The sequence below is a fragment of the Pyrus communis genome, chromosome 1 (assembly GCF_041283825.1).
Source record: "Pyrus communis isolate YQ-2024b chromosome 1, ASM4128382v1, whole genome shotgun sequence".
Classification (NCBI taxonomy): Eukaryota; Viridiplantae; Streptophyta; class Magnoliopsida; order Rosales; family Rosaceae; genus Pyrus; species Pyrus communis.
The window spans coordinates 2,617,463-2,643,080 of NC_142565.1; the positions used below are offsets into that span (position 1 = coordinate 2,617,463).

At 36.7% G+C, this 25,618-nt stretch overlaps 3 protein-coding genes and 1 pseudogene across 4 annotated transcripts; 2 read left to right on the forward strand and 2 right to left on the reverse strand.

The window, feature by feature from the left end:
- Nucleotides 1–2,231: 2,231 nt before the first annotated feature.
- LOC137721233 (sorbitol dehydrogenase-like) lies at nucleotides 2,232–4,337 on the reverse strand. The gene is made up of 5 exons (XM_068460332.2): nucleotides 4,104–4,337; nucleotides 3,910–3,977; nucleotides 3,461–3,697; nucleotides 2,876–3,354; nucleotides 2,232–2,679 (listed from the first exon to the last, which is right to left on the reverse strand). Exons 1-5 carry the CDS (start codon nucleotides 4,201–4,203, stop codon nucleotides 2,487–2,489), a joined length of 1,077 nt encoding a protein of 358 aa, XP_068316433.2. The 5' UTR covers nucleotides 4,204–4,337; the 3' UTR covers nucleotides 2,232–2,486.
- Nucleotides 4,338–8,930: 4,593 nt separating this feature from the next.
- On the reverse strand, nucleotides 8,931–11,431 carry LOC137719394 (pentatricopeptide repeat-containing protein At2g22410, mitochondrial pseudogene; annotated as a pseudogene). The gene has a single exon (XR_015961462.1). The product of XR_015961462.1 is annotated as a pentatricopeptide repeat-containing protein At2g22410, mitochondrial pseudogene (transcript).
- Nucleotides 11,432–15,513: 4,082 nt separating this feature from the next.
- On the forward strand, nucleotides 15,514–16,263 carry LOC148698952 (uncharacterized). The gene has a single exon (XM_088692376.1). The coding sequence runs from the start codon at nucleotides 15,607–15,609 to the stop codon at nucleotides 15,928–15,930; it is 324 nt and encodes a 107-aa protein (XP_088548502.1). The 5' UTR covers nucleotides 15,514–15,606; the 3' UTR covers nucleotides 15,931–16,263.
- A 4,644-nt stretch (nucleotides 16,264–20,907) lies between these two features.
- On the forward strand, nucleotides 20,908–24,435 carry LOC137719402 (protein HOTHEAD). The gene is made up of 5 exons (XM_068458442.2): nucleotides 20,908–21,365; nucleotides 21,458–22,102; nucleotides 22,219–22,619; nucleotides 23,546–24,099; nucleotides 24,201–24,435. The coding sequence occupies exons 1-5, from the start codon at nucleotides 21,290–21,292 to the stop codon at nucleotides 24,259–24,261; spliced, it is 1,737 nt and encodes a 578-aa protein (XP_068314543.2). The 5' UTR covers nucleotides 20,908–21,289; the 3' UTR covers nucleotides 24,262–24,435.
- Nucleotides 24,436–25,618: the final 1,183 nt, after the last annotated feature.

Sequence of the window (25,618 nt, forward strand, 5' to 3'; positions counted from 1 at the left end):
GCAAGACCGATTCAAATTAAGAGAGTATAGGATTCTCCCATCTCCTATCTTATCTTCTTCTCACTCTTTCTCTCACAGTTTTCTTGTTGTCTTTCTTTCTCTCTAAAAAATCAATACAAAATGATAACGTGGTTTAATTATAACCGTTTAAATAGGAGAGGAGGGAAGGGAAGAGAAGAGAGATTGGAAGGGAGAGAATCATCCTCCTTCATTGGAGACCTTTATCTCTCTCTTGCTGGATATCCCATGGGTCATTGGAACTGTCTATCTCCTACCCTTCCCTCTGGCTGCTTTTGGATTGTTGAGAGATCAATATACATTATGCCGGGAATCGCCTTACAGGCTAGCTGCCCCTTCATTGCTCCGGCATTTGGAGTAGATAAATCTTGAGTTTGCACAAACCATTGAAGAGAAGCATCATGAACTCGTAAAGAGCTAGTATCGAGGTTCTCTTCAACACTCGGAGATTTTGAAGCATTATCTAAGTAACATGCACCATGCACGAACACAAGTATCGGTGGCTAAATGCTTTATTCACCTCATCTTGTGTCAATGACTACTGATGCTGTTTTCCTATCGTGTTCGGTCACACACATATATGACATGGTGTGTACGTGTCACTCTGCGTTGGGTAGTAGCCATTAATTACGCAGGGTTGAGGGGTTGCATTGCACATGATCTCTTGAATTTCTGAGATTACATGGGATAGCTGGGATGACTGATAAAATGCTTGGAGTCCCTTGCAATGACCTGCTCAAACAAAATATACATGTGAATGGATGTGTTTGAATTAAGAAACGGAGTTGTGATGATGAAATTTTCTTCAATTTTTCCCAAAGTGGCGTTGCTTCAAAGTACACAGCTAATCCATGTCATTTGGAAACTTACAGATGAAATGGTTCTGTTTTGCAGCTTGATGAATATCGAGTGTCATCTGACCAAGAAATGCATTGATGATAGCTATACAGTTCTACCAATGCAAGAGACCAAGTATATTTTTACTAACCGAAAAATTAACAAAACACTTACAATGCTTGAAAAGACATGTGACCACATTTGCTAAAAATATTTGGGTCCCTACCTCAGGCTTGGGAAAGACTTAGATGTCATGTCCACACCATGTTTTGAAGACGGAGGATGGTGAGTAGTCAATTTTATGATCTACAACAACTGGGGAAAGTCCCGCATTATAATATTTACATGGTTTGTCACTTTTCTTGCTTGGAAGTTGGAAGTTGGAAGTTGGAAGTTGGAAGTTAGAAGTTTGAGCATCTCTGCAACGAGAGAGCATTCTTGCCGGATTCTCTTTGTGAGAATTTCGGGGATCCTCCAATCACATCCGTTTATTGTACATTATGCGATCAGTTTTTGTTAGGTACTGTTTATATTCAAATTTAAATAAAAAAAATTACAATGATTTCTAACTGGATGATATACAATGAACGGATGTGATTAGAGAATCCTCACAAGATCCGGCGAGGATCCTCCTGGATCTGCAACACATCCTAGTTGGGAGATATTATTTAAGGGTCCCTTTCAATCTTTTTTCTTTCTACATTATATGTTACCTTTTCTTTACCTAACTTGTGCATAGGTCATGTTATTGGTACCTCTCATAATCCTCCTCGCGTTATAAGTATCTCTCGTAATTCTTCTCACGATGCATCTATGTATGAAGCCACTTGACCAAAAAAATAAAACACGAAGTACCATCAAACTCTTAGTCTAGTGATACTTTTATTCGTAATATTAGAAGAGGTCTAGAACTTGAACTCGTCCTTTTTTGTTGATAAAAATACTACAATTTTAAATGGACAAGTTCGTTTATATTTATCAATTAAAATCAATGCGGCCAAGTGTATTTGAATGCTAATATAGATTGCATTTTGGTTAACCTAACTCATACATAAGTCACATTTGGTTACCCCATAATCCTTCATTTACGAATGAGGTTTATCATCAACTAAAATGCGAGGCACCGACAAACTCTTAGCTTGATGGTTCTCTTCTTCCTAATGCTGAAAGTAAGTCCAAAGTTTTGAATTCCTCATATTCCTTGACGAGTTAAATGATATTTATATGTTAACAACAATGTGGCCATGAGTATGTGGCTATTTTTGTAGAACATAAAGGGTTCAAAGAAATGGGAGAAGCCCTACACCACAACCATGAGCCTTGTGTTAAATAAAACCATTTGTGTCAAAAAAAAAAAAAAAAAAAAAGCCTCGTAGTTAAGAACCTTTAGGCATCATCTTACATATATAGTTCATAGGTATTGAAGGACTCATGTAAAAAGTAAAATCACAAAAAAAAAATTAATAAGAAAACACTAATGGAGCTGAGGTTTAATGAAGGTATATGGTCTCTGTACATCAACAAGTTTTGCATCTCCATTTCTCATCAGAGATTTATGAACTTCCGATATTCCACGCCATCACAACTTGTCCTCTCAGGGGTCCGAAATTCACCAACTCGTGACTCATCTTTCACAAAATAAACATGACTTTAATGGCATTTCCCCCACGGGCACTGGTTTCAAATGCTTCTTCCACCTGCTTTTGGTTAAACCCGAACCGGTGCGTAATGAGCGGCTTCACGTCGATCTTCCCACTTCTCAAAAACTCGAGGCAAAGCGGCCATGTGTTCTTGTACCGGAAAATTCCAACAACATCAACCTCCCTGTGTTCAAAAGACAAAACTCTAATATCAGATAAGGCGAGAAACCCCTAATTATCTAATAAGCTCATACTTGCAGTTACACTTTTGATCCACAATGCCTAAAAACTTAAGTTATTGATGTAGGACAAGAGAGGGGTCGATTCGATTTTATCGAGAAAGCTAGAAAAAAAGGACAGGAAATGGAATCGCTTTGTACCTGGCAGCAGCTGGAGTAAGTGGGACTGTCATCGTGCCGTGTCCCATTCCGACAAGGCAAACTTTGCCGCCGGGACGGGTGGCACCAAGAGCTGTTGACATGGTTTTGTTAAAACCGACACAATCGAAGCTCACATCCACGTTGGATTTCATTGCTGTCTTAATCTGGGCAATTTCATCATCCAAATCCTCCATTTTTGTCGAAACTTTGACAGTGTCATTAGCACCGAGAGACTTCGCCATGGCTAGACGCTGGTCATCCATATCCACAATGACAATTCTTGGTGACCCAAATGCACGGGCAGCCAGCACCGAAACCAGACCGATGGGGCCGGCTCCGATGATCAGGACAGTTGATTCCGGTCCCACATTGGCTCTCCGGCAAGCATGAACCCCAACACTCAAGGGCTCACACATTGCCCCTTCCTCCAAACTCACATTCTCCGGGAGCTTAAAGCACAGATCCGCAGGATGCACAATCTGTTAAAACGAAACGGTAATTACACAAGCCTAATTAATGCATGTGATAATACAATATCAATCTGGCGCAAAGCCTATAAAATTTTATTATTGTGTATATTTTTACCTGATTTGCCAAGGAACCATGAACCGGAGGGGTGGCGAAAAACTTCATGTCCGGGCAAAGATTGTACCTTCCACCTTTGCACTGCTGGCACCGTGCGCAGCTGATTCCAGGTTCTACTGCCACACGATCGCCCAGAGCGAGATGCATCACCTCGGTCCCGATTTCCTCAACGATCCCAGCACACTCATGGCCAATTACCATTGGCTCTTTAACTTCAAAATCTGCACACTTCATGGTCTGAAAAAAAAAACCAAAAAAAAAAAAAAAAAAAAAAAACACAGTGATTAGGTACCGATCTGTTGGATATAACAGAGAAAATTATCAACGTTCCAACTTTGGTTTCATTCTTATTTCAGGAATGAACAATGCCATCTAAAACCAACAAAAATAAAATTTTAAAAATCCCTAGATATTAAAAACAGGGGAAAGGACATGGAAGGGAGATGAACCTTGAGGTAGTGAACATCACTTCCACAAATGCCGACAGCCTTGATCCGAACTCGAACATCATGGGCCCCTAAATTAAGAAATCCCAAGAAAATGGTGCGAGATGTAAGTCGTTGTGATCATAAATATCTCGACTGAAAACTAAAAACTGAAAGAAAACTACGATGAAACTAAAAGATTTAGGGAAGGTGCATACCAACACTGGGAAGCTTGAAAGGTTGGATCTTGATGTTGTTAACACCAAGAAGCCAAGCGCCCATGTTTTCTGGCTCAGCAGCTTTGCCTCCCTTACCCATTTTTTGCTTGCTTTTTTGTGTGATTGAAATATACAGAGTAAGATTGCACCCAAAATAAAAGAAGGCAGACACGGTGTAGGTTTCTTTTTTGCGTGGGAACAGAGCGGTTCTTGGTGTAATATTTATATTAGGGTTGAAAGCAAGCGAGCCTATGGAATTACAAAATAAGATTTCGTGTCAAGTTGCAATATAGAAATTATAGAGCACCTAATAAATACATTTACCGTATATTCTAATTATGCATATATTTATATCCACTATCGAGAATAATCCAAAATCAAAGTATTATCTACTTTGGATTTATACGTAGGTGATTCGTCCTCATCGAATGTACAAATTTGCCATAAATAAAAGCAAATCCGTTACAATCACACTTTTTGGATATATCCGTCTATTTCTTGGGGAATTTTCATCCGTATCGGGATTTTGGACCTAAGTTTGTCCCGGACATGAATTTTCAACCCTTATGTGGATACTGCAAACGACATAATAGCATAAACTTGAGATATCGTTACATTTGTGACTTTGAAAGTTGTCTCAATATAACATGTAAATTGAAGAGAAATGCTAGCAACTTTTGTATTTGAATCTTTTCATTTTTCACATAACATGTGTATTTTTTTTTTTACACAAAAACAAAGAATGTATTTGAGATTATATTTTTTTATTTTTCATCATTAATTCCTTGTCAAAGACTCAAACACATTAACATTTTGTTTTTCCATAAGAAAATGACAGGTACAGTGAAATAATCCAATTACAAAGGTTAGTACAAAAGTTGCTAACAATCCCGTAAATTAAAAGCTAGAACCCCACGGATATTATAGTTTGGCAAAATGTGATCACCATTGTTAGACTATTACATCATAGTTTTCATATATTCCTCATTTATGGGCAACGAAATTTGGGATCATAGTTTCCTTTCCTATGCCTCAAATACAAGAAATTTCGTGTATTACAGTCACATGATATTATTCATACACAATACCAACGTAACTATTGCTACACAAAATTATGTTACAGTTACACAGAAAAATTTCCCACAAATACCACTAAGTAGTAACTAATTGGCTTATTTTTAGCTTTGCCCCCTGGAATTCCATTTTAATCTCACTTTGCCCTGTGTAACTTAAAAGTTACTACTTTACTCATTGAAACTCAAAATTCGTTCCACTTTGACTTGTAGACTCTTTCTTCTCCCTAAAACTTATGGGCTGCCTCCTAAAACATACATGAGATCCAACACCCAATAAGATTATGTCACATGTGTAATAAATTTGATTATAAATCTTCATTACGTACCATCATTCAACAATCAGAGAATATTAAATTTAAAAGAAATTGAAGAGATGAGGAAAATAAACTAAAATAATTGATTAACCAAGCTCACCCAAATCCAACCCACATAAGAAACTAACATATCTAAGGCAATGTGGAGTGAATTTTGGGTTTCATAGAGACGATTTCAAGTTTCAGGGGGCAAACTGACATCAAAATCAAGTTTCAGAGGGCAAAGTGAAGCGAATTTTGAGCTTTAGATAGTAAAGTGATGACTTTTGAGTTACCTAGAACAAAATGAGATTAAACCATGTGCCAAATGGTGTAGCTAAAAATAAGCTTAACTAATTTTTCCAGATTACACAAATACGACGATAAAATTGTGCCTTTTTGGAAGTAACTGAATTAAGGCAAGCACAATATGCATGCATGATTTTCCTCAACGGATATTCAGAACTCTGGTGAGTGTATTCCACGAAATGCAGAGTCAGATTCACGTAAGCTCCCGTCCGTATTGTCCTGCATGTTGTTCCCACATCGAACTTAATTTGATTATTAATCTAATAGCTTTGAAAGATGATTTGGATGATGCAACCAAAACAAGAAACATATTTGAAGTAATTACCTCAAATATGGGATGATTTGTTATGTGAGATCATTTAGGACAATCGGAATATAGTCCTCTTATTAATTTTTGGAACAAAAAAGGAGAATTTTATTGATTAAATATAATGGTTATCCAAAAACTATCCAATTAGAAAAAAACATGCCGATTCACCAATTAATCCCAGAATTACACTATGATGTCTTTCTTAAAGATTGTATGCTTTCTTAACATTATGAATAATACCGTTATCGTTTCTTCTAATTAAAAAAAGGATACAAATCAAATACCTCATTTTTGTTTGACCCCAAATTTGAATATTTCACCTAATTTGACCTAATTATCCTAATAATCCTGATTTTTCTTTAACTAGTGATAGTATCACCGAATTATCCAATATCAACTCTTTAATTACAAACAAGAAAATGAACTTTTTCATTATATCCAATAGATCGATCGATGTTTTCTCTCTGCTGCCAGGTTTATAAGGGGGAGTTGCTTAGGTACGGTTGAACCCTAGCCACCTAGAATGTCTGAAATGCGAGTGATTCAATAGTGTCACAAACTCAACACGAGAGCCACTTAGTACTACGGTCTGATGGTATTCCTCTTCACTTGTAAGTGAGAGGTCTTAGGTTCGATTCTCGACAAAAGCAAATTTAAACCACATTATTATTAGTCCATTGTGAGGCTAAGTTCATCCCCTCTCTTTTAGTGTAGATAATATCGTTTGTTCAACAAACTCAACATGAGAATGGCCTCTATATTTCTGTTTTCTATAATTCCTTCTCTTTAGAAATGTCATCATAGCATCCTATAAACCATTTATTTTAAATTTTTCACATAACATCCCAAAAAAATAATATGATTTGTGATTTGAGTATCCTACATGGCGTTGCATGTCATCTATATGGCGTTGCATGTCTTTCTACATGGCAATGCATGCATGATTTAAGATACAACTAGTTTTACATTCTCGTTTCATACAAATCATTCTTCACAATCACCACATAAGTCCTTCTATTGCCAGCCTAGGTTTCGTGGCACACCTCGCACTGACTAATATTCACGTGAATAATATGTGGGATGATATTCTGAGACCGTCGAATCCCACCCACACGATGGTCCCCGAAGATTGGGAGATTTAAATCTGCAAAACTGTCATAGTACGGTCAATAATTGGATTCCAGAAATAACAATAATGAGGGATAATGTATGCCACGCCAGTGTCTAGTCAGATACGAGTCGGCACCAACTGTTTCTCATGATGCCAAACCCTAAATAATAATATTTCAAATGCCCTACTGTGAGTGGAAACAAGAATGCATGCTTATGAGATAATGCCCGTTTATTGCCTTTTCTTAATTAGTCAAATGTGTTTAATGATTCGTACTATATGGTTTAATAATTAGTTGGTAGACGTAGTGCATCGGCGTGACATATATAGTTGGCTTATTTTCAACACCTTATGCGAGGTTTGTTCATTCTTATGTTGTGTATGTCTTGTAGAATATATGTTACCTTGATATACATTGTTTGGCTCAATTTTTGATAGCTTATTGTTCTTGTTGGTTTATCATAGTTGTCTAAGAAAAGGTATACGACAATTTATGATACGATAGGAAGTACGCTAAGTTTCTGGATCATTAATAAATTAAGGTTCTTGTAGTTTTGTGATATGAAATGGACATTGACTTATAAAAAGAAAAGAACAAAAGGTATAAGGGTGAAGAAAGATTCACATGCAACTTCATCGACAAAGGCTAAGGTTCTCAAAGACGCTAGTCAGGCAGCAGGAAATGATTTAGCGCCTAGGCATCTAGGTGGAACGTAGGTGATTTTTTATAATTATAATTGGTTTATTATATAACATGAAAATAAATATCTTCTTATACTTAAAAAAGTACATAATTGTACTAGGATACTTAAATTGCAATGTGGAATGACATATAGATTATAGAACATATTGAAAATATGGGAGTTAATAAAAAAAATATTGAAAACATGGGAACACGCATATAATGAGTGTCCATCCATGTATAACAAATGTCTTACAATTTATTGAAAAAATAAAATACAAAATGAAATTTAAGTGAGAGTCTCAACCTAGGCGGACACTTAGGCTAGTCTACGCGTCATTTCTTAATTTTCAAAAGCCTATGAATTAATCGAGACGATGGTCAACCCTCTAGCGCCTAGTAGGAGCCTAGGCGGTCCTAGGAGAGGATTTTTATAATAGTGTTAAAGGCTTGTCATCTAACATAGCAAGCTTTTAAATTGACAAATTAATTTCTCTTTATAATATTTACCAGTTTTCTAAAAATCGGCCTGGGCGCTGGGTGGTGGCCAACCGTCGGGATTGATGCAAAATCGGGACAGAAATTAGGCTAGCGCCGAGGCAGCCTGAGTGGCCCTTGGGTGGCCTAGGCGGTCTGGGAATTTCAATTTTTTCTATGTTCAAACTTGAGAAAGGATGAATGTTTCTGGTTTTTCTGGACTTCATGCTTTTGGTATGTGTTCGCGAAGAGGAAGAAGATGAGAGAAAATTAGTTTCTCTCTTCCTTCCAAACCCACGTGATAACTTCTAAGCTATTTAATTTATTTTATTATTATTATTATTATTATTTTCCATTCAAGTTTGGACAGCTAGTCTTGACTTTTCTTAAAGAAAAAAGGCTGTCAGTCCATCCATTACATCAAGTGCTATTAATTTCTTTCTCATTAAAAAAACATTGATTGTCAGTCTATCAGTTCATAACATCAAGTGCTATGGATTTTTGGACTTGTTAGATACGCATTTTATTATTATTTTACTATCTTATTTAGGGATTTCATATAAATATAATTTTTGGTAACTATTAGTATACACTTATTTACAAGATATACAAGAAATTTACCTAAATCAGCCTAAGCCGCCTAGGCACCCGCCTAGACCCCACCTAGCAGCTTAGGTGCTAGGCGCCAGTCCACTGCCCGACTAGCGTCTAGCGTTTTTTAGAGCCTTGATATTTACAACCATATGGAACAATATGAGCACATACGACAAGCCGTATGCCTTGAAAATCTCTAGATTGATTGTAATTAAGGCTAACTTATCTGGCAACGTTTTTTATTTTATCACCACACAATATTACCAATCTACATGTTATAATATGAATGTATGGACGTAAGCAAACACCCACTAATGAATACCACAGGTGAAGGGTGTTCGCATATGACTACGCATCTATTATTATGTCCTTCGCACGACATAAGCTGTCAGTCATGCTGTCGTTTCCGCATAGCTGCTACTATTCTGTGGAGCCGAGATCTGATGAAGGTGTAAATGGTACACAATGGTTTCTTGCCTCTCTTCTGTTCCAAGACCAACCGTGTCAATCCGATGCTGAGCACATAATTGATAATGCTAATAATCATATGCATTCAAGTGATCAGTCCCGACTCTTGAGGGTTGTTCGAAAATATGCCATCTATATTGATGGAACTACGACCAAATGGCTTCTGCACTTTTCTCTCACCCATCAATTCTCTCATTTTCATAGCATCGTCCCATCTATCTGAACCTATGTAAGTACTCGATGAGAGAATGTAATTCCCGCTGTTGGAAGGATCCAGTTCTACAAGCTTGGCTGTGACAATCTCAGCTAGGGCCACATTCCCGTGAATCTTGGATGCACTCAGCAATATCCTCCATACTACAACACCTGGTACCATCGGCATAGTTTGTACAAACTCATATGCTTTGTCTAGTTTGCCAGAGCGACTCAAAAGATCCACAACACATCCATGGTGTTTCAATTCTGGCATCAGTCCATGAATCTTTTCCACGCTTTCAAAATATTCCAATCCTTTCTCTACCAATCCCACATGAGCACAAGCTAACAAAATCCCTACAAACGTTTCATGAGTTGGTTGAACACCTTCTCTCAACATCCGCGATAAACAATCGAGTGCAGAATCTGCAAAACCGTTGACAGCAAGGCCTGAAATTACCGAAGTCCATGAGACAGAGTCTTTCTTTTCCATCCATTGGAACACCTCCATTGCCTTCTCAACCACCCCACATTTGCAATACGTATCTATCAAAGCGTTTCCGACATAAACATCTACTTTCACACCATGCGTTTTTATGTAGTGGTGGACAGCCTCTCCCACATCAAGTGAACCGACATGGGCACAAGCAGAAAGCACACTAGCCACGGCTATTTCATCCGGTCTCACATTAGCTGCCATCATTTCTTGAAAAAGAGTCACCGCCTCAGAATGTTGGTTAGCTTGAGAGTAACAAGTGATCATGGAGGTCCAAGATACCACATTCCTCTTAAGGATCTCATTGAAAAGCTTTCTTGCGTCAACCAAGTTTCCCACTTTCGCATATCCTGTGATCATGGCATTCCAAGAAACTATATTTCTTTCACCCATCCGATCAAATACTTCCGAAGCCAAATTCGCCAAATCACGCCTTCCATACACATCTATCATAGTGTTTCCCAAGTAAACATTAATCCTAACATGATTTTATTCAATATACTTAACCACAGAATCAGCAAATTTCCATTCACCCAAAGTAATTACATGCCAAAATAACTTTCACCATCGTCACCGCATCAGCCCTCACATTCGCTGCCTGCATTGCCTCAAATAGACCCAAAACCTCAAACCTATTGCACTGACTATATCCACATATCAAAGAATTCCAAGAGACTAAATCTCTCACACATTCCATCAAACAGTTTATGGGCAAAACCCAAACCACCACAATACGCATACATGTGAACCCAAGTTTGATACAAAAAGATACGACTCGAACCCAAGTTTGAACGCATGGCCATGGACCCTTTTCACATTTCCAATATCAGAAGCTCGAGCACAAGCCTTGAAAATGAATATAAAAGTCACATGATTCCCGGCCAATTCTTGAAGGTACATACGATTATACAGGTTAATTACTTCACCTGGTTTCTCACTCTGTGACAATCCACGGATCATATAATTCCAAACCAAGAATGTGGGTCGCTCAATTTGATGAATACTAAATGGGCTTTGTTTAAATACGGCGGAGATAACGCGTAAATTCTGATAACCTCGGAGATGGAAGATGACGGGTCTTTGTGGAGGTGGGTTCTGATAAGGCGTGCGTGAAGCTCTTTGATTGAGCACAAGGTGATTGGTCCGGTGGCCACTCGCTCTGATTTTTGAACCGCCGTCGAGGTGGTGAAGTGGCGCGTAATGGGTGCTGCGAGTTTCATGAGGATCGGCGTTGGTTTTGGTCAAATTTGAATCGGATTAGATGCAAAAGTCGAAGTTGTTCATCGACCTTGCCGCCAGTGCTGTTTCCATCTTGTTTAAGCTTGGGCTTAATATATTGAACGATTAACAATTAATTAACATATTTGGGTCCAAACTTGGTCCAGCAAGATCCCCTACTATATAAATCATGGGCTAGTGCTTGTTTTCATGCCATGGACCTCTTTGCTGCCACCAACTTGATAGGGCCGAAATATCTGAGTTATGAAACACAAAGTCGATATGCTCTTTACATCATGGAAATGATGAAAATAATTTGAAATATGTTTGAAATATGTTTTAGTGCTCAAATGTGGTCGAAATATGTTTGGAGGATAATTGACATTAGGACTATGGCCAGCAATTGATATAAAGGAAAATTAATGAAAATAATTTGAAAATTTTGAATTTTAATGATAAGGATAAAATAAAAAGTAAAGTAAATAGTACAATGATTGATTTTTTAGTGTAAAAATATGGTTTTGATAAAAATGTGTTTATATTGCTTCCCATCACTTACTTGTTTGCAATTGGATAACCATGTCATGTCTAAGATATATTTACTGAATAATTGTGGATGGTGACACCAGATTAGGGAAGAGAAATGCTAAAAGGATTTTCTTAAAGTCAGACTCTTTATGGACTTTTCGGCACCTCATTTTTTTTGCACAATGTTTTATAATATTGGCACGAGAATTAACGTTAAACTGTGAGGTGGCAGAGAATTCATAGAGAGACACATTGTGCCAAAAACATTTCTCTTTAGGGAAAGGCACCAAATCCAAATAAGGGTACGTATCGCCCTAAGAGAAATGCTAAGAAGACTCTCAACGTAGGAGTCACCATGGACTCTCTGTCACCTCATGTTTTTTGTTACATTTTTATAATGTTGGCACATGAATTGTGTCAAAAACATGAGGAGGCGGAGATTTCATGAAAAGCCTCACTTTGAGAAAACCTCCTTAACATTTCTCATCACCCTAAATCTACTACAATGACAATTAATTTGATCAAGTTTGCCTTTTATGTTTTGTTGAAGTTTGAGAACATCATAACTGTTATTCAGAACATCTTATTTAATATTTATATCAATATAATATTATAATGAAATTGTTATCATCGTGCTAAAAAACTTTAATTTTGTGTTCCAAATGTACTAATCTGTTTTGGCTAATGATATATACTGTCTGAATGATCTTATGATTTTTATGTGCACAATAGAAATTAACATATCCTTTTTTTTGTGGATAAAACAAAACTAATATTTGGTGGTTATATAATTCAGCTTGTTTATTGAGATCGAGGTGGAAATTTTTGACGGGAAAGGGATCCGGATCCCTTTTGACGTACCAATTTCTAGAGAATCGTCCAATGGGTTGGTTGATTGCCAAGTTGGACGGCCACCATGAATATACAAAGTTATATATCCATGTTACGTGGGAGGATAAGCTACCCTGTTTTCTATACAGGAGACTTCTGCCTTACTTGCATTCCCTCAATAGTCAGCTATGTCCAAATGCAACTTGTTGATACTTGATACTCTGTAATTTTGCTAAAGAAATCACACTTGAACTCACTTCGAATTAAATAGCAACAATGTTTTCATTTGGGACCGTAAGGTTATAGGTTCAAGTCATAAAAACAATCTTTTTGCAAAGTAAGAGTAAGGTTCCATACAATAGACGTTTCCCTTATATGAAAGCTTTGTTGGTTTAGAGTCGCTATTTAAGTAATTGAAAGCTTGGAATGGTCCTGGATACATACTACCCATTTTTTAGCTCGTTTTCCTCTTCATTGTTTGAATTTCATACCTAAATTGAGAATGTATCGTTCATGTAATTGTCTATTGATTCAATGAAAATATGCAATGGTTTTCTCACTCTTCTTTTACTTATGCACACAAAAGTCATGAGAAAGAAAATGAGCGGAGAAATCATTTGTTTTTTCTTTAAGTTAGCTGTTTTTGTATTGAACTGCTATGTTGCTGAAGTTTGGTAGGACTAAGGGCCTCAATAGCTCACTAGCCTTCACTATTAATCTTGATCCTGTCAATTGAGTTGAGAGAAGAGGAAAAACGTAAAAATCAAATTAATATTTTACCAACTATTGAATTTGCTACTCAATTTGGCTGAATTGACTACAATACTTACATGTTTTAGTATAATCACTATCTACCGGTTATAAATATTTAAGTGAATATTTGTATTTTATATAATTATCATCTTACAGTTGAGATGATGATTGTATTGAATACATGTAAATATTGTAATTAAATCTCAAATTCAAATAGAATGGGGATCACCACTTTACCAAACAAATAAACCATTCATAAATTTTGTGGCTGAATATTTACACTACCAGCCGCTAGCTTTCCTGGGTTTACATAATTAATCGCCAAACTTAAATAATTAATCGTACCATTTTCTAACTGTGAACGTAAACTTTTGATGCAAAGCTAGGGCTTTGAATTTGGATCCAAAAATTAACAGCCAGTAGCTAATAGCTATCCATCTCCATTGGTCACACATCTCAATTCTCTACCGACCTGAAGGACTCTCAGCCGATCGATTAAATGCATGTCTGCATGCATATTATGATCCCATGAAAAACTCCCGACTTTCCTCACATTGATTGATGATCCACCCTAAAACTAACCCTCCAAAATGTCAAACCTTTCCTCTCTAGGTTTAGTTGGGGGTTCGGGAAATCGGGAATGATGGTTTTAAATTGGTTCACCGGTTCACACCCCCTAATAAAACGAAAGAAAAAGAAAGATGCTATAGTTTGGCTCTTGTGTTGCTCATTCCTAATTGTACCATGGAGGAGAGGAGAATTTATTCGACAATGCTATCTGAATAGGACAACTCTAGAATCAAATGAAGATTACGTGATATTAATCTTGAATGAAACAAAATATACAAAATCTTATGTTTTTATAAAAAATGTCATATAAATGACATAATCAAGACATCGTTTCACAAGTTTTTTCTTTGAGGAGGCGACTTTGTTAGCTGGTCCAATACGCCAAGAATTTGGAACACGCAAGGAGGCTAAGTCCAAAAGTCTCAAAGACCCATATGGTGCAAAAATGTCAAAGGCTCCCTACTCCCAAGTCATTGTAAAGCATTAAATTTGAAGCCTTCTTTTTAGGTTAGTTGCTTAATGACTTGATAGTTACGGGTTTTTTCTAGGTGGTGGGTGGGAAAGGGCTCCGTTTCCTCACGCCATTTGCCTTTTTCTTCCACACTATTTGCCACCCCATATTTTCCGCCACTACCTTTCTTTAAATTCTTTTAATTATTAAATTAAAATTTTCAATTACAAAAACTACCATAATACGATTTTTTTAATTAGCTAGGTTTTATGTATAAAATTTTCCCTTTGCATATAGAAATATTATTTCATAGCTACTTCTATTGAATAATATAAGATTCTAATCAGATAATTGACAATTAAATAAGATAAAATTAAGAGAAAATATCAGAATATTTAATTGTGAACCGTTGATCCCTCTCTTTAAAATCTTAGCACCTTATATTTGCAGCATCGTATGGTTATCTAGGGATTTGGATCCTCTTCGGATCCCCTCCTTGGGAATCCCGAGGATCAAGGCACAAAGACCGTTCATCAAAGATTGTGCGGCCACAATTAAATGTTTTTTATATTTTTAAAAGTAAAACAATCTCGTTTTCCGTAAAAAGACATTTAATTATGACGGCACAATCTTTAATAAACGGTCCTTGTGTCTTGATCCCTGGGATTCCCAGGAAAGGGATCCGGAGAGGATCCAAATCCGTTATCTAGCATCCACACTCATGACTCACCCCATATATATATTTTTTAATATATTTCTTGTTCACCGCCTTAGTTGCAGCCCCTCTAAAAATCTATTCTAATTGCCCTAACCAAATGGAAGGTTCTTTCTCAAATTTAAAAAAAAAAGTAAAAAAATTAGAATCCAAATGAATAAAACCTCAGAAACCAATCATGTCGTTTTCATTAATTCAATCAGTAGTAGCCAAGGAAGGTGATGACTGTATCCAAGTCCACGTTGAACCCGACATCCTCCCAACGCAAACAACCAACCAAAAACCTGTCTTTCTTCCTCGCATATAAACACACACATATCTCCTCCATATACCTATAAATACAAATACTCAGACCTCTTTCTGCTCCATAAAAAACACATCACCTCATATCTCATCTTTTTGACTTCTATCTAAACCCTAATTTATATGGCACCAGAAGAAGCGGCAGACGCAGCCTCATGGTACTGCGCCACAGCCCTATTAGCCTTGATCTTGTTTGCTTCCATCAGAGAGAACAACTCTACGCCGGACAACAACAACTCGGTTCGAGGGAAACACTTCAATTACTTCATGATCAACCGGCCGTGTGATGAAATTTATGTCGTCGGAGAAGGTGAAACCCTCCACACCATCAGTGACAAGTGCGACGACCCGTATATCGTGGAGCGGAACCCTCATATCCATGACCCGGATGATGTTTTCCCTGGACTAGTCATCAAGATCACTCCTACCAAACGATCAGCTGCATAGATATATCATCAATTTAAATCAAAGCTTTCAATTTGATCATCAGGTAGCATAGTAGCAGCTTGTAATTTGTAGCATATATAGAAAATCATAGATATCATTTCTTAGGATAGTTTAAATTTTTTGTCAGATTTTTCAATTTCTTCTTAAAATTCAGATAAACAAGCACCCAATACTCTTCTTTTTTTTTTTTTTTTTTTTTTTTTTCATTTACGGCTAAGTGTTAGAGGCTCTGAGATTTTTACTCTCACAGGTTTCCTATGAGCCCAGATAGCCCGTGTAATATGTATCCTGTATAAGAAAAAATATCAAGGAAATTGAAACTGTTTACATTTAGTACTTTTGTTCTTTGCATGAATAAAGAAATCTTATGTCATAAAATTGGATTTATTTTTTTTGTTCAAAAAATTGGATTTATTTTAATTATTAATATGCATCAATTGACGACCTTTTGTTTTCTTCCTGTTAGTTCCTGTGTCTTTGGCTATTTCTGATTGGGACGACAGGTCCTTGAGTACTTGCGGTGAAGAAAGAACATTATGAATAAGAAAATAATAATTTAAACAATTAAAAGATTTTAAAATTGTTTGGTGAGTAAGGTAACGCCGAAAAAGATATGGCATGCAGTTGGGAAAGATGAGAGCAAAGTTCTAATATCAACTTGCACATGTAAGATTTTTTTTTTTTTTTTTTTTTCCTTGAAGAATTAACACTCTCAATAGCAACCATAAGCTTTTTTCTCTACCTGACTAGGTGCGTACTTTTTAAAAATAACAAAATATTTTTACGTGTTTATAATTACATTGCAGTATGTTTTTGGATGTTGAAATAGAGCCATAACTGTATTTTGGTTTGCATGGACAAAATTTAAGATACACCCTTCATTAATAATCCAAATCAATAATATTTCTTTTGAAGGATAATAAGGTCTTAATTACTAATAGAACCATTCACTATAAGAGGATTTTATTTCATAAGGTTTTCGATGTGAAACATGCTTCAACACACTCCCTAGCTCATATAGGACGGCTCTTTATTGTGCCACATGTTAATGCAACTCTACATTGGTAACCAAGTTTTTTTTATTTTGGTATACCATGTCTAGATGCAAGCGATACCGGCACTTTTCTATCTAAAAAGATATTTATCTTCATTGGATGTCAGATATGCTTCAACATGCATGCCATAGATCCGATCAACCTTAACTGTGAATTGACATGTTCGTCGAACAGATTGCAGGATTATTTCACTTTGCAAAAATGTTTCTTTCATTTTCTTTCTATAGAATCTCTTTTAATTATGTAATTAGAGATTAAAACGATGCATACTATTCATGAATGCGTTAAATTAGTTGGGTTATATGGATGGAAACCTCAACATTTAGATAGTAGAGTTGACCATCTTTACTACAAAGCAGTTATACCTTTGGAAACTACCAGCTAGATCAAGCCGCTCGCCACAGAATAGATAAGAGACTTTCAAGCACAGTTATTCAAAAGAGGCAACTGCAAATAAAGTAATAAACATCAAAGAAATAATTATGGAAAAAAAAAATTACTAGTTAAGTTAACTCTTCCCCGCTTGACTGCTTTGTTCGTCACACTTTACTTTGGGCATCGTAGCAGAGAAACGTTTGTTGGCTGTCGATTAGACGTCTTTTTCATATCTTGTTTATCTCTTAGGTATACCTTTAGCGAAGCGTTCAACAATTCAAGAACATGTTATTTTTGTTAGTTGTTCTTAGTGGGTATTGGCTAGTCGACCGCTTGGTTTACTTTTTCTTTTTCTTCATACTTCTAATAAAAATCTAGTAAAGGGGGTCCGTGAGGGGGCTTTTTAGGCGCAACGGTCTTTTCTCCTTCAGGAGAGAGTTAGTGTCTCGCACTGTTGACGAGCTAATATCGCCTAATTCTTTTCTTCAAAATTTTTTAGAAAAAAAAAGAGAAGAAAAAGAAATAACAGTTACATGCATAATGCAAAATATATTCTTTGGTTGCTTGCTATTGCTTCCCTCTTTACTATTGAGCATACGTTATCGTATGTACGTGTTAAATGTGGATTGTTTCGTGGGTATATTGCATACCCTATAATTCGTTTCATTTGGGTGATCGGGGTGTGGAATGTGGATGATTTTGCAGTAATCATCTTATCTAGTTTTGGTAGGTCATCAAGTTACATGTTTGATGACCTAATCTCAACAAAACCAGCGACGTGCTGTGCACTTGAAACATCCAAGTACAGTATGGATAAAGTTGACATGGCTTAAGCAAAAATACAACACACCATAACCAAATGTATACACTAATAAACAAGCAAATCAAATAAAAAATATGAGAAAATAAGTTTGTTATGATCTCAAGCCAAACTTCCCCTGAAGTTATAGGCTTTATGCATAAGTGTTTTTAGAATAGTTCAAAATGTTTTTACGTAGTTAAGAGTGTTTTATTTGATGATACATTTATATTCTAAGGGGAAAAAATACATATTACTAAACAATAATAATAAATTACAAAATATATTTGTAGTTTTAAAGCTCCTAACAAGTTATTTTACCGAGAAGTACTTCTTTTTCAAAAAGGTTCGTTGCGATGGAATTGGATTCTCTTCGAGGCAAATTCTCGGGATCCTGCTGAGTGACAAACATGGGCCGTTGGATTTTGATCCAACGGTTATAATTATTATAACTTTAAAAGGGACTCCCCTGTTTGTAGCGGTTGGATCAAAATTCAACGGCCGGTATTTCTCGCTCAGCACGATCCCGAGGGTTTGCCTCGAAGAGGATCCAGGTCCCAATGTGATGGGAAGCTCTAAATAAACAAACATATTGTCCCAAAAAACAGGAAATGGATCATCTCTGGATCTCTTCCTTCTAATCCACCAAATCAGGGAATTCGTGTCATTGAAATTTGATCCAACGGTTGAAATTATTATAATTTTCAATGATACGAATTTCCTAATTTGATGAATTAGGAGGAAGGGATCTAGAAAGGATCCCTTTCCCAAAAAAACAGATCACATAAGTGGACATTTCTGAACAACACTGGGCCCTGGGCTGATAATATGATCTGGGGTAGCCTTGAAAATGGATTTATTGATTGGTGATTTTATTATCTCTAGTCATTTTCAAGGAGAACGTCTCCAATGAGCTTCTTCATAAGGTGACCTTTTCTTCTTTTTTTGAACAGGTGATCTTTTTTTTTTTTTTAACATATAAAAAGTTGAGTTTCTACAATAAAACTAATTGTAATATGTAAAGTAATTTAATTACTTATATTGTATCACTTTCTTATCTTCTTTTTTTCTTAACCTTGTGATGTTGCTTGTTTTGTTTTGCAGGTTTAGACTTTTAGGTTCGGCTTTAGAGGGGTTAGGTTTTATGTCCCCCCTCCTCTTTTTCTTGTATCTTTATTGTTTTTGTTTCTAGAAGGGTAAGGTTTATATCCCCCCCCCCCTTCTTTTCATGTATTTTTTTTTATCATTTTTCTTATATTTTGAGGGGTTAGGTTTATTTCTCCCCTGACTAGGTGTACCCTTTTTTTCGATATCAATAAAATCCCCTCGTATCGTTGAGGTTTAAAAAAAAAAAAAAAAACTTATAAGCACATGCAAAATGAATTTTTTTTTCCCTATGTGGATTAACACTCTCAACATCCCTCCATACGTGTAACGAATTTTCAAGCTTAACACATGAACAACACAAATGGGGTAACGTGGAGCACGCGTAGCCGTTGGGTTTAATATGCAAGACAATTTGTTTTGATACCATAAAAAAAAGTTTAGGATTTCACTATAAAACTAATTAATAATATAAAAAATACCACAATTATTTATAAGCACATTTAATGTCCCTTCTTTTCTTAACGTGAGATAACACTCAACATAGAAAGTGGCATGCCCATATTATCACGTCAAAACAAGCTCTAAGCCAAACATTTAGGGATTATATGCAAATCCTTTACGTTACGTTAATGCTTTTTAGCTGTTTGTACTCCTAATGCATATAGGATAATTGGGGGCTAGATTCCGTCTAATCGTTTTAATGTGTAGTTCGGTTTGTTAGCCCTTTTTTATTCTGGAATAAACTTAAATAAATAAATAAATAAATAAATAAAAGAAACTTTTTGTATAATCTCGATATGCATCGTCCTAAGGCCATGTAATGAATGTGCCGGAGTTATTGTTGACTATGAGTAGGATAATATTGATTCATTCTAACATTGCACTTTTGTTGGTCTTGGATTCCAAGATCAGCCAATTTGGCTGCTGATCATTTGGTGTCGCGTAGATGTGTGGAGATATGTGATGTGTTTTGGGTTGATCGACCTTCATCTTCGCAAGTGCATGTCCTGAATAATAATGGTTTACCTTGTCCGCCTTAATTTTGTGCTTGGGGTGCAAGGGGGGACACTTTGAGCTTGGCTTCGAGTGTCGCGTTTTCTACCCCCTTGTACTTCCTGTCTGTTTTTTGGTTGTTTGTCTGTTGTTTGGCCTTCGTTGTACTCTTTGGCATCTCTTGCCATGGTTAATACATTTCCAGTTTCCGAAAAAAAAAAATTGCAATTAGTCATATATTTACAACTGAATGAACTATCCAACAAAATTTCCTCCTAGAGAAAGGAAAATAATGCTTCTTTGTTCACTTTTTAATCCAGAAGTAGAATTTACATCTGGAAATGAAACCAAGTCAGGTCCTCAGGTAATTGACTACGCAAAAGGACCTCCATTGATAATCTTGGAATTAACTAGATTCAACCAATACCTCTCCGTGCAGTTAAGCTACTTCAAAAAAGTTAATTTCACTTAATTAGACCTAGCTAGCTACCAAAAACTTTCGATCAAGGCATAAAAAAACAAGTACTCGGTCGGTGCACGCAGTTGAATATATATTAGACAATATATAGGATCCAAAATTCGTACCATTAATAAACATTTCGATTTTACGTGACGACTTTATATATTCCTCAAATTTCAGTAATACTTAATGTTCTGCATGCATGGGGCCATGAATCTGAGATTTTGTAACTTCGACGACTGTGCTTCGTGTACAAGGAAGCGACTAATTAGGGTTTAAGCTAGTGATCAAAAATGGAAATGGTGCGTATGAAGAGCATTGATTCTTTACATGAGTGGGTGAAAATTTATGTTGTTCAACTAAAAATGTATCTACATCTTTAGGTCGTTCTTTTTGTGCACAAAGAACGTTTGCTAGGGCACTGGGCCTTAAGGATTTAGGCTTATTTAAGGGTGAGTAGCTAGTGTGGTTTTTGGTAATTAAAATCAAGAACACACCCAGATCGTCATATATATGTTGCAAAATTAATTTTATTATCTCTGGGGAGAGTTAATTATATTAGAGGTCACAATGTGTACTACATTTTTTGGAGCTTATCTTCTTGCTGGAATTCTCTTGTTGCTTCCCATTTGTTATTCCGATAAAGGTATGAATATTGTACGCATAAGTTGTTACAAATTAAATAAATGAATGAGCATTTTAATTATTTTTTCTTTTCCATTATAAATCTGTGTGCAGCTCCGGACTATACATTTGTTAGAGAAGCAATATCAGCCCCAGCAGTGGTTCACTATGACTACATAGTCATTGGCGGAGGCACCGCAGGGTGTCCGCTAGCGGCCACTCTCTCTCACGGTGCCACCGTTTTAGTCCTGGAAAGAGGCGGCTCGCCTTATGGCAATCCGAACATAATCAACATTGACAAATTTGCCCCCACTCTTTTGGACATCTCTCCCACATCCCCAGCCCAGCAGTTCACCTCCGAGGATGGCGTCTATAACATCCGGGCACGCGTGCTGGGTGGCGGCTCAGCAGTGAACGCTGGGTTTTACACGCGTGCCAGCACACATTACATCAAGGAAGTAGGTTGGAACCAGAGAATGGTCAATCAGTCGTATGAATGGGTTGAGAAAGTGGTGGCTTTTGAACCGGAGATTTTGCAGTGGGAGACTGCTTTCAGAGATGGTTTGCTTGAAGTGGGAGTCTTGCCTCACAATGGGTTTACCTATGAGCATTTGTATGGGACTAAAATTGGTGGGAGTATTTTTGATGCAGATGGACATAGACACACAGCTGCAGATTTGCTTCAGTATGCAGACCCTAGAAAGATCAATGTTTATTTGAATGCACGTGTGCAAAAAATCTTGTTTAGACACATTCCTGGTAAGCGTTTATTGACCAATAATGTTTGAAAAATCATATATTTATACAAAAAAATTGCAAAATATAGTTTTTTTATTTAGTAGTTAGCTCATGGTGTGACTACTTTTTTTATGCAGGAAGACTAAGACCGCAAGCTTATGGTGTGATTTATAGAGATGCACACGGTATTAGGCACTATGCATACCTAAAAATGAACTCCAAGAAGAATGAAATCATCTTATCAGCCGGTGCGATTGGGAGCCCTCAACTGTTGATGCTGAGTGGCGTGGGGCCCGGCTTCCATCTCCGAGCTCACGGCATCAAGGTGGTAGCAGACCAACCCATGGTCGGCCAGGGAATGGCGGATAATCCAATGAATCTTCTGCTCATTCCCTCACCTCAACCAGTTGAGGTCTCCCTGGTTCAAGTTGTGGGCATCACAAAGTTTGAAAGCTACATTGAAGGAGCTAGCGGATTGACCCTTCCCATTCCTTTGGCTCATAGGCTTTCCAATCACTTTAAGCACTTCTTGAGTCAGGTTTCCATTTCTTACTTCTGTTCTCTTGTCCTGCCAGCCTATGCATTTTTGGGCTCAGCTTTTAACTACATTATTGTGCAACATCAGGCCCAATTACCATAGGTAGGGTTAGAGCATCACCATGACAGTTGCTTAATTCACTTTTAACTAAATGTGTAGAGCCATATAGGATTTCCTTGCTCCAAGAGAGTTGCTAACTCATTCTTCAAATTTAGGATTTGTACTACACTCTCTAGGTTTAGAGAGTTTCTAACCAAATCTTCAAACATTTTTTTCTATTACAATAATGTGTATTTTCTCACGATATTCCATTAATTAATTCAACAACAACAAAACAACGTGAGACCACCTTGTTTCGTATTAGATATTATAATATTAAAATTTATAGAGCCTGTTGGAGAACAAAATTGTGAAGTAGCAAATTTTAATCTTCAAATTGCCACATAATGCAACAAACTTGTATTTGAAAAGTTACATTTGTGGGAGCTGTTAAAGATGCTCTGACGAGTTTGGTAACTATAGACACATAGATAGAACCGATCATAACTAAACATAGTATAAACAGGAGAAAATTTACATTGTGACCAGAACACTGGTGGTACACCATGTGTTTTTATATAAGTAGTTAGAATTTATATTTTTTAAGTTATTAACTTTTTGACACACATATCCCACAATTTGTATAGGAATACGTGGTGTACCATCCCGTATTCCAGTCACACAGAAAAATCTCTCGTATAAACAGGCTTCAAATCATAGTTTTTACAGATTAATATCTCTTTAGTATACTTTAGCTCTATTTTTTTTATAAAATGTTTGCAAAGATTCTGTGTGTACATATTTCCCGATACGTGGATTATTTAATAGATAGAGATATAACAAAAACGAACCAATTCACAATTTCAAATTTGGTTTCACATTTGCAGCCTGAGCACCATCCTTTTAGAGCTTCACCAAAAATCATGGCTTGGGCAGCTGATACTGTAAACGGAATTGTCAATAAAACTCTCAGAGCCGGAGTCATACTTGAAAAAATCATGGGTCCACTCTCCACAGGCCATCTTGCGCTGAGGAACACAAACCCTGATGACAATCCATTTGTCACCTTTAACTACTTCAAAGAACCAGAAGACTTAAGGAAGTGCATTGAAGGCATGAGGACCATTATCGATGTTGTGAACTCCAAAGCCTACTCAAAGTTCCGTTACAAAAACATGCCGGTTGAAGCTCTCATTAACCTGATGTTGACTTTACCAGTTAACGGAAGGCGAAAGCATGCCAACGCTACATTTTCTTTGGAACAATTCTGCATAGACACTGTGATGACCATATGGCACTATCATGGAGGTTGTCAAGTTGGAAGGGTTGTTGATAAAGGATATAGGGTTCTTGGTATTGATTCTCTTCGGGTTGTTGATGGCTCGACGTTTTATCGCACCCCGGGTACTAATCCTCAAGCTACTGTTATGATGCTCGGAAGGTAAGTATATATGCATGTGTGATAGTCTTGTTATTCAATAAAATGTTATATAAAATTAATAAAACCTGCATTATTTTATGTTTGCTTTGTATCTGGTGCAGGTACATGGGACAGAGGATTCTGCATGACAGATTACTCCGTGGATCGAAAAAGAAAAATTGATGTGATCACTTTTGTTGCCCAAGGATAAAGTCGATTAATGAATATTGGAATAGATGTCTCTGAGATATTTGATTGAATATTGTATAGATTGGAACCTTAAGAGTTAATAATTTATATTTTTGTTGTCATATTCTATTTTCCTACCAAAATATATAATTTCCAGTTAGATTGGAACATCATGTGATTATTCAGTTCACTAAGACCAAAAGGCAAGCATTTCCGATTCTGTTTTAAGAGGCTAGATAGGAAGAAACAAGGAGTTGCGGATGACACAACAGCTAGAACTTGATGATCCAAAGGGCTGCTCATACTTCATATAGTCTGTCATCTACGAGAAAACTTTTCCTTCATCCTTTGCATGAAACTGGCATCTCACATTTGCTACATCACGATTCATGTGAGTAGTACATGACCATAAATGTAGGACCGTTGCAAGAAAGTTGTTTTTTCTAGCGCTAGCTAGGTTTGTTTTCTTTAGTTGTGATCATTTTGACAACTGACTGGTAAAAGGAAGATTTGACAAATTATTACCAAATAAAGACTGGTTTTCGCTTAATCATGGCTTGGTTAGAAAGAGTTAGATACATACTGGCACGAGTAAGACTGAAATGAACACAGGTGTAGCAAACTACTAAAGTCAAATAAATTTGGATCTAATTTCAACATAAAGGTGAGGGTTATTTGTCTTCAAGACACAAAATGCTAATAATATATATTGCAAATGTCGGTTAGGTCCAGGGCTCGAAACCTTCCAATGTAAATGTCGGTTAGGCCCAGTGCTCGAAACCCTCCAATGTAAATGTCGGTTAGGTCCAGAGCTCGAAACCCTCCATTGTAATTACACATAAAACATAAAAAAACAGCGCTTAAAACAAAAAGACAGTAGAGGAATAAGATGAGGATATGCTATATATAAGAAATTGGGGAGGATAAAGGCATCTCTTTTCATCTACTTTTTTCCTGCTTTCAACTTCATTGCATGGACTCAGAGAGTGGAAGAATCTCACATGAAAAGATATGGCGTTTTCAAGGCTCTGAAAAGGTAGAGAAATTCTTGCAGCAGGGAGTGACCCCCAACCCAAATAAAAATCCAGAAAAAGCAGCCCTGATGGATGTTCCCAAAGCATAATCCATTGGATATGCTGTTTCTTCTCACTGCTTTTATTCCATCTCTCTGAGTTAGAGTCTTTGACCCCAAATCAAAGAACTTATATAACTCGTGCCGGCAGTGCCGTTGTTGAAAACCCAGAAGCATCTGTGATAGAAGAAGTACTTGTCAAATAAGCAAATCAGTCATAGGGCTCCTCCCTCTTGGCAGGCACTGGTGAATGATGAAACTACAATCACTTTCATTGAC

Bases quoted from the DNA above. Each gene is read 5' to 3' on its own strand.
- LOC137721233 (XM_068460332.2), bottom strand. From the start codon at position 4,203: ATGGGTAAGGGAGGCAAAGCTGCTGAGCCAGAAAACATGGGCGCTTGG. The intron at 3,978-4,103 runs GTATGCACCTTC...TTCTTAATTTAG, and splicing joins TTTCAAGCTTCCCAGTGTTG to GGGCCCATGATGTTCGAGTT. The intron at 3,355-3,460 runs GTAAAAATATAC...TCGTTTTAACAG, and splicing joins ATGGTTCCTTGGCAAATCAG to ATTGTGCATCCTGCGGATCT.
- LOC148698952 (XM_088692376.1), top strand. From the start codon at position 15,607: ATGGCACCAGAAGAAGCGGCAGACGCAGCCTCATGGTACTGCGCCACA.
- LOC137719402 (XM_068458442.2), top strand. From the start codon at position 21,290: ATGTGTACTACATTTTTTGGAGCTTATCTTCTTGCTGGAATTCTCTTG. The intron at 21,366-21,457 runs GTATGAATATTG...ATCTGTGTGCAG, and splicing joins CATTTGTTATTCCGATAAAG to CTCCGGACTATACATTTGTT. The intron at 22,103-22,218 runs GTAAGCGTTTAT...TTTTTTATGCAG, and splicing joins CTTGTTTAGACACATTCCTG to GAAGACTAAGACCGCAAGCT.